Consider the following 11,177-nt stretch of genomic DNA (forward strand, 5'->3'; position numbering starts at 1 on the left):
TAGAGTTGTAATAACACAAATTTTTATATAAGATTTTTTTTTTTGTAAGACAGATTTGAAGTCACCATAGTATCTGCAAGTCTTTGCAATGAGTACATTAGCCTTAATGAAAGAGAGTGAAGTGTCAGTGTGAAAGTAAACACAATAAAACAGACTGTTCAGACACAGGACAGTGACAAAGGGAAGGATTTAGACAGACAAAAACACACTCCTCATTCATTCCTATCTCTGATTTCTCTGCTTCTCTACTGGTAGAAAAAAAAAAAAAGGCAGATAGAAATTTTTTAAAAATGACATTACATGTATAATGGTATGCTACTTTAGTTCATCTTCTCAATAGCAATAAGCTATACCTACAGTTTTGCCACTAGTAATTTGATATAAGCCTACATTCAGAGTTCATTTGTCATCTAGTAATCATTTTTGTTTCTTTCTTTAAAGTCTCAATTTAAAAACCCCACTACAATGTGTTAAAGGACAATATCAAAATTAGATGGTAGAACTCACTTTTGCCTTAAGATGCAGAAACTTAGAATAAGCAAGGATTTTAAGTAGGAAGATAAACAATTTTGTTTGGTGGTGTAGAATGTTAGAAACCAGAGGTAAAACACCCACACGTACACATTCAGTCACCACTAAAATAACACATTGTACGTTCCATTGAGTTGTTTGGAATTTATGAGAAGCCTACACAGGTTGCTTTGTCTTTGGTTTTTCACCATCACATTTGATTTGCCAGGACAAGAAGTGCAAGGGGAGGTGACAATTGTAGGATATGCAGTGTATACTTAACAGTATTTTTCCATTATAATAGTTTTGATTTTGATACTTATATTTCTAAGATTTTCAGGGAATTTGAACATCTAAAGAAATTTCCCGCAGGAAAAATAAATGAAAAACCGCATGTGTGCATGTACCTGTTTTTCTCCGCTTGGCTTTTTGTGGTTCAGTAACAGCTCAACAGCTCCAACGACCTCTTTTCTGATAGCATGTAACAGAGCATCTCCAACATAGACGTTGAAGCTTAAGAGTAGTTCAATGAGCTCCAAGTTCTCATTTTCAATTGCAATGAGAAGAGCAGTCCTTCCCAGAGGATCGATGCAATTAATATTGATTTTAAAATAAATTTCAGCTTCCTCTAGGGATTTCTTGACACTGGCATAGTCTCCCTTTTCCACGGCATTCAAGTAGGCTTTCTCTGATGGTGAGAGTTCGGATTCTGCTCGGACTATCCTCAGAGGGATGCGATCTCTGTAGGGGGCATTAACATTTCTTTTGTAATAGAACTGAGCCATGGTTCATGCCATGCTATTTCTTTAACTCTGAAAGCACACACAGAAAACACAAGGGTTAGTGTTAGTATACTTTTAAGTTATTTTGCATCTGAATTCTTTCTCAACTCAAATTTATCAATGACAATACTATTGTTAACTGATGAGGGAAGGTTTTCTTTCCCTTAAACAATGGAAATAGACTTAATATTTATTCAGCTAACTAAAACACAAGTTCCAAAGTCCTAACCTAAGAGAAATAAAGGGATTGGTATTGGGCAAGTCATTTTAAAAGTTACTCTACGAGTGACATTTAGCAAATACTGCAACTGGACAGCTTTGAAACCTATTTACCAACTTCGTCATGAATATAAACAGTTTTTCACAAAGCACTTTGAAAATCAGGAGTCACAAGTTCCCCAAATTAGATCAGGGATATTCAAATATATCTTTCACTGCCAATTTTGCTAATCATGAAGATTCTAGTATAATTGTAGAATACCATTATTTTGTCATTTGTCATATGTTCTGTTCTTAATGTTAATAAGTATTGACACCAAAATTAATACATATTATATCAATAAAATTTCATATTGAATTCAATGAACAAAATTATATATTTTATGTTTATAAATGAATTTATTGAGGGAGAAAGAATGTGTACTGATGATATTATCATGATAAATTAAAACAATTAGATTTCTAAAAGCAGTAACTTAGAAAAGGATTAAATAGAGAAAGAAGATACTATGAAAATGCTATTTGTAAAAATTCTCTCACCTTTATGTTATGACCAATAAACCTGAAAGTAGAAATTTATTTATGATAAAATATAATATTATTTGGAAGTTCTAGGAAAGATATATTTGAATAGAAGAAAATTATTTTAAATAAATTAAAATTAATTTTAAGACAAATTAATAGTCACAGGAAGCAATAATTTAGTGTTATCTTAGTGGTACAAATTTACAAAAACAATACATTAACTACAATAAAGAACTTAAGTGCATTTAATATATAATAATTTACATATAACTATACACAAAATTATAGTTTGTTGAAGTTAGTTCCTCATTTCACACTTGTTATTTGAACTCTCTTATAGTTCTGTTATTTAAATTTAACATACATATCTATTTACACATAGTTTCCATGTAAAAATAAAATGAAAAGATTAGTTTAATTACCTAAATAAGCAAATCATATTAATTGCCTTATTTCATGAGTAAATTAACCTGATTTGAATAGTCTTTAACTATAGATTAAATATATATTGTATTAACAAATATGATTATATTTAATGTAATATTTTCATTTTTTGGAAATTATTAATTGGTTGTATTTTATCTTAATTTCTTAGTGATTTCAATAATTAAGTGTCACTCTTTGACATCAAGATTGTTAATCATGATTTCTCAAATATCTAGGAAGAGGAGCTAATATACAAAGCCATTTTTTGATAATTTGTTCCTCTCTGGCATGTTAGATTTAGCATATTTTAAGGTACCTTCAGAAACTAAGCCAAAAGCAGATGTTCAAAATGTATTCATTTTAAATGTTCAAATTACCAGGGCACAGCCTGGTTATGAATTCAGTATTTAAGGATTTTTTGCTCATTCTGGAGTAACAGGAGTAGTATGTATATTAGAAAAGAATGAGGAGAATTTAACTATCATCTAGTGTCGCTAAAATTAATAAATCAATGTTGTCATGACACTATCTCATTTTAATGATCTCATCCTGACTGCCCCACTTATGCATCAGTAATGTCATTAAAATATTTGTCTTAGAATATCAGTTGTGAGCCATTTCCCCAGAGCCTCTTACCCAGCCCCTTGTTTGTTGCATCAGTAGAGTGAGTGGGATCAATGCCAAGGCCTTCACATTGTAGTTATGCCAGTGCGACAGTCTAATGGTTTAAAATGATAATAACTGACATTCATGTTGTAGTTCAGCAGTGTGTATATTCTCTGATATCTCACTGCCCTTTCCTATGAGTCTTTTGAAAAAAATACAAAAAAAAATTTTTTAAAGGCTGAATTCAAGATTTCTTGCTTGCTTGACAAAGTGTTTGAAGGTATTTTACCCAATATACAGTTTAAAATGAACTTGTATGCACATTTCCACCCCCATACACAGACACAGACACATACATCATGTCAAAATTTCATAAGAATAATAATTTTATCAAGATCAGGAGGCAGTCCAGAGAATGGAAAAACTGCATTTTATTTAGTTTACTTAGTTTCATTAATGATGCTACCAAACATTAGGGTACAACATTTCACCCCTTCATTTCAAAATACCAGATGTCAGTGATAATAAAAGATTGATGGACAGAATAGCAAGCACTAGAAAACTCGAGGATGGAGAGGGAGAATTTAGACTTCATTAAAATCTGTTTCATTTAATCTAGATAATTCCCATAAATGTATACAATGTAAGTACATATTTAAAAGAGCGATATTCTAGTCAACATTGCATTTAAGAGGTGGGCATGAGATGTCATGTTGAATAACCTATCTCTCCATCTATAACATGGGGAAGTCAGTGCTTGCCAGGAATAGGTGAAGGTTGAGAATCAAAAGTGAGTGCTGAGAAAGGCCTTTTATTAACTCAAGTGACCTCTGTCAATCCTTGGATTTGAAAAAAGAAAAAAAAAGTAACTTAGACTAGATGGATTTGAAATATTTTTCAAATTCACATATATTAAATAAACAACATTAAAATATTTACAACAGAACATTAAAACAGAGAGGAGAGAGAGAGAGAGAGAGAGAGAGAGAGAGAGAGAGAGAGAGAGAGAGACAGAAAACTGGTGGCTAAAATCATAAAAGAATAGGGAAATTATACAATTTGTCTAATGACATAGACTGTCCTTGATTACTTGAGATGCAGGGATACTTAAAAAAAAAAAAAAAAACAAGTTTAACATTTTAAAACTGCTCTCTGAATGCACTAGCAAGTGAAAGGTGCCAATAAGTGCTCCAGTCCCTGGGCTGACATGCTTATCAGCAGCTATAGGATTGTTCCCGGATGGGAAGTCTACAAAAGAACCTGGGACTGATTGTAAAAAATATCCTGACCTAAAATGTTGAAATAAAAGCCTGTCCTTGTCCCCCACTCTCAGAAAGAACTTTCTGGAGTGAAAAAAAAATTCCCCATAAGATTATAGAATTTAATGGATCTTGCCATTTTATTGGCCTTTTCTAAAATCAAGACTGAAGCAATTCATCAAGTTGTTTCAAAGACTCAGAAAACAGACAGGAAATGAGGGGGAATGGGGAAAAACTCAGATCCTGAGATGTGGCTTTTTCTATATTCTAACATTTATTTCTCCTAAATAGTTAATGGATTTAAAAAAAATGTGGAGGGAGCTACAATTTGACACTGACTTCAAGAGAAATTCTAAGAATTGCCACTAAGCATAAAAATCACAAATATCTAATAGAAAGCTATTCAAGGAAATAAAAAATTCTAGATATGTATGTAGATCTGAAGAAACATTCCCTAAAGAATCAGCTGACTTATGGCAGTGGTAAGAGCAGTGAATTTGAGTTTTGAAGAACTTAAATAAAATATATAGAAATACCCCCTTTTCTATATACATTGTTAATAGTAAAATAAATTTTCTCCATCATATTTTTCTTCCCTTTCTTCTATGGTTCATTGTCAAAAGAAGTGTTCATAGATGTGAACTCATGAGGCAGTGATAAATAATGGCTACTGTTTGTTTTTAGGGTACTATTACTCTTGGCTTAAGTTTTATTTCTACTTTTTCTGTAGTCTGATATGAAGTAGAAACAGCAGCAAAAATATTTGACTAATTAAAATATTATGACAGCTTAGGATTTCAAAGGGGGAAATCGAGATTAAACATTTTATTCTAAAAATGAAAGCCCCTTAGAGTTCAACAGAGACCAATCTTTAAACACTAATCATCCCCATTTTTAAAAAAATATTATTTATTTTTAGTTTTTCGGCAGACACAACATCTTTCTTTGTATGTGGTGCTGAGGATTGAACCTGGGCTGCACACAAGCCAGGCGGTGCTCTACCGTTTGAGCCACATCCCCAGCCCTCATCCCCAATTTTTAATACACATATTGAGGAGGATGGCACAGGAAAGGCAAAATTGTTTTTTAATAGGTGCTTTTTAATCTCCTGGCACTTATAAAACATATTTTGGAAAATGTATGTGGCATTCAAAGTTTGAATGTCCCCCCTGACAGTTAGGATGTATGTATCAGTCTATCTCTTTTTTCTCTGCAGTTTCAAAGGAAATGGTGCTCATTCTCTTCTCACTCCAGCTGCCAATCCCACTGTTCAAGAGTTCATGCATTCGTGCCTTCCTAAACCTTTGCATTATTCTTCTGTTTTCATACTTTAAAATTCTGCAACATGATTCCTTCCCCACCAGTCAAGAATTCTCCCATAGATATATTTTCATTTTAATCATCTTTAGCACTCTCTCTTTGTTGCTATCTCTGATATTCTTTATAAACTTTAGGCCGATTTCAATGAACTTCTTTATTCTCTCTAATATGGTATTTATCCTATTCACAAACAATATTTTTCTTTTATTGTATCCTGCCATTTTGCACTTTTCAGCCCCTGTAATTCACAAGTTTGCAGGAATCTCCAATAATTATGTGCTCTGAATTGGAACTTGCCTCGTGCTGGGTTCCAGGTCATCCTTCCTAAATGTCTCACCTGCTGCCTCTATTAAGACCTTTCCCTAGTAATTCACGTGGACTCCCTTTCTTCCATCTATAGCTGAATGTTGGTCTTACCAGGATTCTGTGTGTGGCTCTTAATCTATCACTGTCCTTATTCCTACCCAATACTGTATTTTTAAATGTTACATGAAACCCACACACATGCTTTAAAATATACTATAAAAAAAAAATCCCATGTTGCTAGACCACACCTTTCTCTCAAGTTCTATGTCAGTGCTGTCCAGTATGGTAATCATCACACATGCGTGGCCATTTAAATATAAATAAACTCTAAGTAATATTAAGAATCATTTCTTATGTCTCACTGACCATATTTCCTCTACTCAACAGCATTTCCTCTCTACCATGTCAATTACTTTATCTCCCCTTTATCTTTTACATTGGCTGCAATGATTTCCATCTAAATAATATCACTGATATTATTCTTGAATCCTTTCAATTTTCACTCCACAATAACACATGCCTAATTCTAAATTGTAAATCTGGTGGAATCACTTTCTTACTATAGTCCCTAAGAGGCTGATAAACATTCACCAGAAAATTGACTTCTTAAGAAATACTGGTCCCTCCTGTCTAGTTTCCAGGATTAACCCTGGCAAATCTAGGTTGACAAGAATACCAGATGACTTGACTATTACACTTCCATGCATCTTTTCCCACACCATTTTTTTCCAACTTGAATGCTTTTCCTGCCCTTTGCTCCCCTAGGAATTCCTAAAAAATTTTAAAACCTTATCCAAAGTATCATAGGCTCTGAGAATTTTTCTTCTCTTCCTCTCAAGGCAGGTTATATGGTCCCTTTTATGCATCCTCATAAACTCTAAGGATCTCTTGGATTAGGAACATTCCTTACTGGTATGCATGTAGGAGACTGTGACTTATAAAGTTTTTCATCGGTGTCCAAACTTTGTTGATGAATCATAAATTAATGACAATGCTTTGAGAGTTATTCAACTGCCATTTTGAATAAAGAAATTAAATTGTCAAGTTGCTTTAACCACTTACTTGAAATTCGTTTAACAGTTCAATAGCTATTAAACTAGGAAATAGCCTATGCAACATGCTTTTTTAAAACCTATGTTTTCTTCTCCGCACAACTTTACCAACAACTTTTTGACAGCTAAGTGAGGAATTGTAACTCTGATGCATAAATTAACGTACATATAGCTCATGGTTCTAGAACTTGCTTCTCAGCTGTACTACCTAAAATTTTCAGCAAGGTATAGATTTTAGTCATTTTCTTTCCAGGTGAGAATGAACACAGAGGGAAAAACAAGACACCTTGGGGAAACAATTTTAATATTTTATAACAGAAGAAGTAGAGTTAGTGTACCAGATAACAAGAGACTAATATGTATGCACATATTAATCTCTACAGTATTTACAAAAGGGAATTTACAAAAAGAATAAAAAATCATTGAGAATCTGAGGTACTGGTAGAACAACAGTAGAATGAATCAGTGCTCAGGTCGTGAAATCTTCCCCATTTGTGAAAGATAAAAGTTAACAGAGATAGAGATTAGAAACACGGGAGTCAGCATCTATAAAATAGCAATCCAGAAAATGAAAATGAGATAATGGTGCATGGGAAGTATTTTTAGTAGTAATGACGGATAATTTTCACAATTATTTTAGAAATAAAAACTTTAAAAGGGGATGCTACACATCCCCTACTGAAACAGACTAAATTTCAGGGCCCCCATCTGAATTAGGGTCCACCTCATCATGCTGAGAGGGTTTGTACCACCCCATCCTGGCAGGGGCCAAGGAAGTTGAGAGTAGAGATTGGCCCCTCCTCAAACCTGTGAAGTACTGGAGGACTAGGTCTGCATATATACTTTTCCTACTTTTTGTCTCACTTGACTGTGTTTTCTTCCCTGTCTCTTTTCATTTAAAAGTCTTGCTTGTCTTCAGAGATTTAGAAAATGGAACCTTTCAAACAATATTTCTTCCATTTTCCTTCAAAGCTGGCTTTGAATAAAACCTGTTTTCTTACTGATTTGATTCTGAATATTTCTAGAGCAGTCAGCCTTGTATGCTAGCCTCTCCCTGCCCCCACCCCCAGGACTCTGTTAGACCTACTCAGTAACTATAAAGACTGTCTTCTTAGGAACAGCTCTGTCAAGATTAAATAGATATTATATAAAATTCTGCCCAGGAAAAAAAATTATAAGATTGTAAACTAATAAATAACTTCACTCTTTCACTGTTCACAACAATAAGTTCCTGAATATGCTTATCTAAGATAACATTTTTCTTACCTGGACAAATAGCTCCCTTACTAAACAAGTATTTTTTACCAAGATTCTTCAGAACTCTCACCTTATTAAACGCACCAATCCTAAACTATTTCGTCACAAATATTTCCCAATCCCAATAATTTCCTCCCTTGAAATATCAACCTCAAACCACCTACGTCCAGGCCAGAAATCTCTATAAATACCTTAGCTTGACTGCTTCTTAGGGGTACTGTAAAACTCAGTTGAGTGATTTCACCTGGTGAGTTTTAATGAATTTAGCTTTGTTGTATTAGAAGATTGAATAGTGATATTATTTATGGAATCCAAAACCAAGAAAGGATGAAAAGTCAGAGTAACATCATCCCTCTTAACAGCAAACCTGGAGGCAGAAATATATTTGTGTACTGCTTTGAAAATAGGAAAGGAAAAAAAAACACCTTAGAACTTTGAAGCTAGAATTTTCCATCTTACTAAAACTATTTAAATGAAGGAAAGAATTAGTCTCATGCATATAGCCTCAGACAATTTTTCACTCAAAGATCACACTTGAACTCAAAAGCACATTATAAGAAAAGTATAAATATATGACAGGACAGCTATCATTTAAATAGTCAAGAGATTTTTGTTTATTTTTCTCATCAGCATAGCCATGATGTTTAGATAAGTGTGCATAACAAACACTGAATAAATATTTGTTGAACGAACAAAATTTTTATTGAGTATCGACATGTTGTACATTAAACATGGGTGATATCCCCATGAATGAGAACAAAAATTCTTGCATTCATAGAACTTATGATCTTTTGGTAGGAACCACAAAGTATAGTGAAGAAAATAATTATACATATTGGTAAGGGCTTTAATTGAAGGAAATGGTGAGTCCAGGAGAAACGCAGCAACAGGGAAGAGATGTAGAGAAGTAGGGTCCACTGGGTAGTCTCCCTGAGATATGAGATATGACAAACTACTAATTATGTAAAAACTGCAGAAAACCAGCATGTTAAAGGGGCCAGAAAGTGATAAAACCATGAGGAAGGAGGAACATTATGCATTCTAGGATAGAACTCAGCCTTGTTGGGCTGTATAGAGTGAGGAGGGGAAAGAGAGAAGTAGGTGAGTCTGCAGAACATGACAACAGCCAGAGGATTCAGAGCAAAGACTTTGGAATTCCAAATGAAACATTTTCAATGGACGTGTGACATAATCTGATTCCTAAAGATCACTCACATTGCTGGTTGATTAGAAATTATGAAAGAACTGAAGCTTAGAGACCATCTGCCGATAGACCAAGTGACAGAAAGGGTCTACAAGGATGTAGAAACATCACCTCCTACAATTTGAAATGCAAAACTTACAAAGTTCATGTTAGCACAATATACACAGACATATTTTGTGAGTTTATTATTTAAAGTTTTTCTGTGCTCTGAGTGTCAATGTATTTTAAGTCATCGTACCTTAATCCTTATTTTCCTCTTTCTCTGTCATTTTCCATAAATTGTTAGAATTTGGAATTTTTTTTTTCTGAGTCCTCCTGACATGCATTTATTTTTTTTTATTTTTTTATTTTTTTTATTGGTCCTTCATAACATTACATAGTTCTTAATACATCATATTACACGGTTTGAATCAAGTGGATTATGAACTCCCGCTTTTACCCCGTATACAAATTGCTGTATCACATCAGTTACCCTTCCATTGATTGACATATTGCCTTTCTAGTGTCTGATGTATTCTGCTGTCTGTCCTATTGTCTACTATCCCCCCTCCCCTCCCCTCCCCTCCCCTCCCCTTTTCTCTCTTTACCCCTTCTACTGTAAATCATTTCTTCCATTTGTATTCTCTTGACTTACCCCTCCTTTCCTCTTATATGACATTTTGTATAACCCTGAGGATCGCCTTCCATTTCCATGCAATTTCCCTTCTCACTCCCTTTCCCTCCCACCTCTCATCCCTGTTTACTGTAAATATTCTTCTCAAGCTCTTCGTCCCTACCCTGTCCTTGTTTACACCCCTTATATCAAAGGAGTCATTTGGTATTTGTTTTTTAAAGATTGACTAGCTTCACTTAGCATAATCTGCTCTAATGCCATCCATTTCCCTCCAAATTCTATGATTTTGTCATTTTTTAATGCAGAGTAATACTCCATAGTGTATAAATGCCACATTTTTTTTATCCATTCATCTATTGAAGGGCATCTAGGCTGGTTCCACAGTCTTGCTATCGTGAATTGAGCTGCTATGAACATCGATGTAGCAGTGTCCCTGTAGCATGCTCTTGTTAGGGCTTTAGGGAATAGACCGAGAAGGGGAATAGCTGGGTCAAATGGTGGTTCCATTCCCAGCTTTCCGAGAAATCTCCATACTGCTTTCCAAATTGGCTGCACCAATTTGCAGTTCCACCAGCAATGAACAAGAGTGCCCTTTTCCCCGCATCCTCTCCAGCACTTATTGTTGTTTGACTTCCTAATGGCTGCCAGTCTTACTGGAGTGAGATGGTATCTTAGGGTAGTTTTGATTTGCATTTCTCTGACTGCTAGCAATGGTGAGCATTTTTTCATGTACTTGTTCATTGATTGTATGTCCTCCTCTGAGAAGTGTCTGTTCAGGTCCTTGGCCCATTTATTGATTGGGTTATTTGTTATCTTATTGTCTAATTTTTTTAGTTCTTTGTATATTCTGGTTATTAGGGCTCTATCTGAAGTGTGTGGAGTAAAGATTTGTTCCCAGGATGTAGGCTCCCTGTTTATCTCTCTTATTGTTTCTTTTGCTGAGAAAAAACTTTTTAGTTTGAGTAAGTCCCATTTGTTGATTCTATTTGTTAACTCTAGCGCTATGGGTGTCCTATTGAGGAATTTGGAGCCCGATCCCACAGCGTGTAGATCATAACCAACTTTTTCTTCTATCAGATGCCGTGTCTCTGATTTAAT

At 34.4% G+C, this 11,177-nt stretch overlaps 1 protein-coding gene across 8 annotated transcripts in view; it reads right to left on the reverse strand.

Annotated features, from left to right (window-relative positions):
• Positions 1 to 1,295, reverse strand: part of Trpc4 (transient receptor potential cation channel subfamily C member 4) — a 132,769-nt gene extending 131,474 nt beyond the window's left edge. For all 8 annotated transcript variants that reach the window (XM_026413699.2, XM_077792392.1, XM_026413697.2 and 5 more), the window contains exon 1: positions 918 to 1,295. In XM_026413699.2, coding sequence (XP_026269484.1) covers positions 918 to 1,295 — 378 coding nt within the window. The remainder of the gene's footprint in view (positions 1 to 917) is intronic.
• Positions 1,296 to 11,177: the final 9,882 nt, after the last annotated feature.

This window comes from Urocitellus parryii, chromosome 2 (assembly GCF_045843805.1).
Source record: "Urocitellus parryii isolate mUroPar1 chromosome 2, mUroPar1.hap1, whole genome shotgun sequence".
NCBI lineage: Eukaryota > Metazoa > Chordata > Mammalia > Rodentia > Sciuridae > Urocitellus > Urocitellus parryii.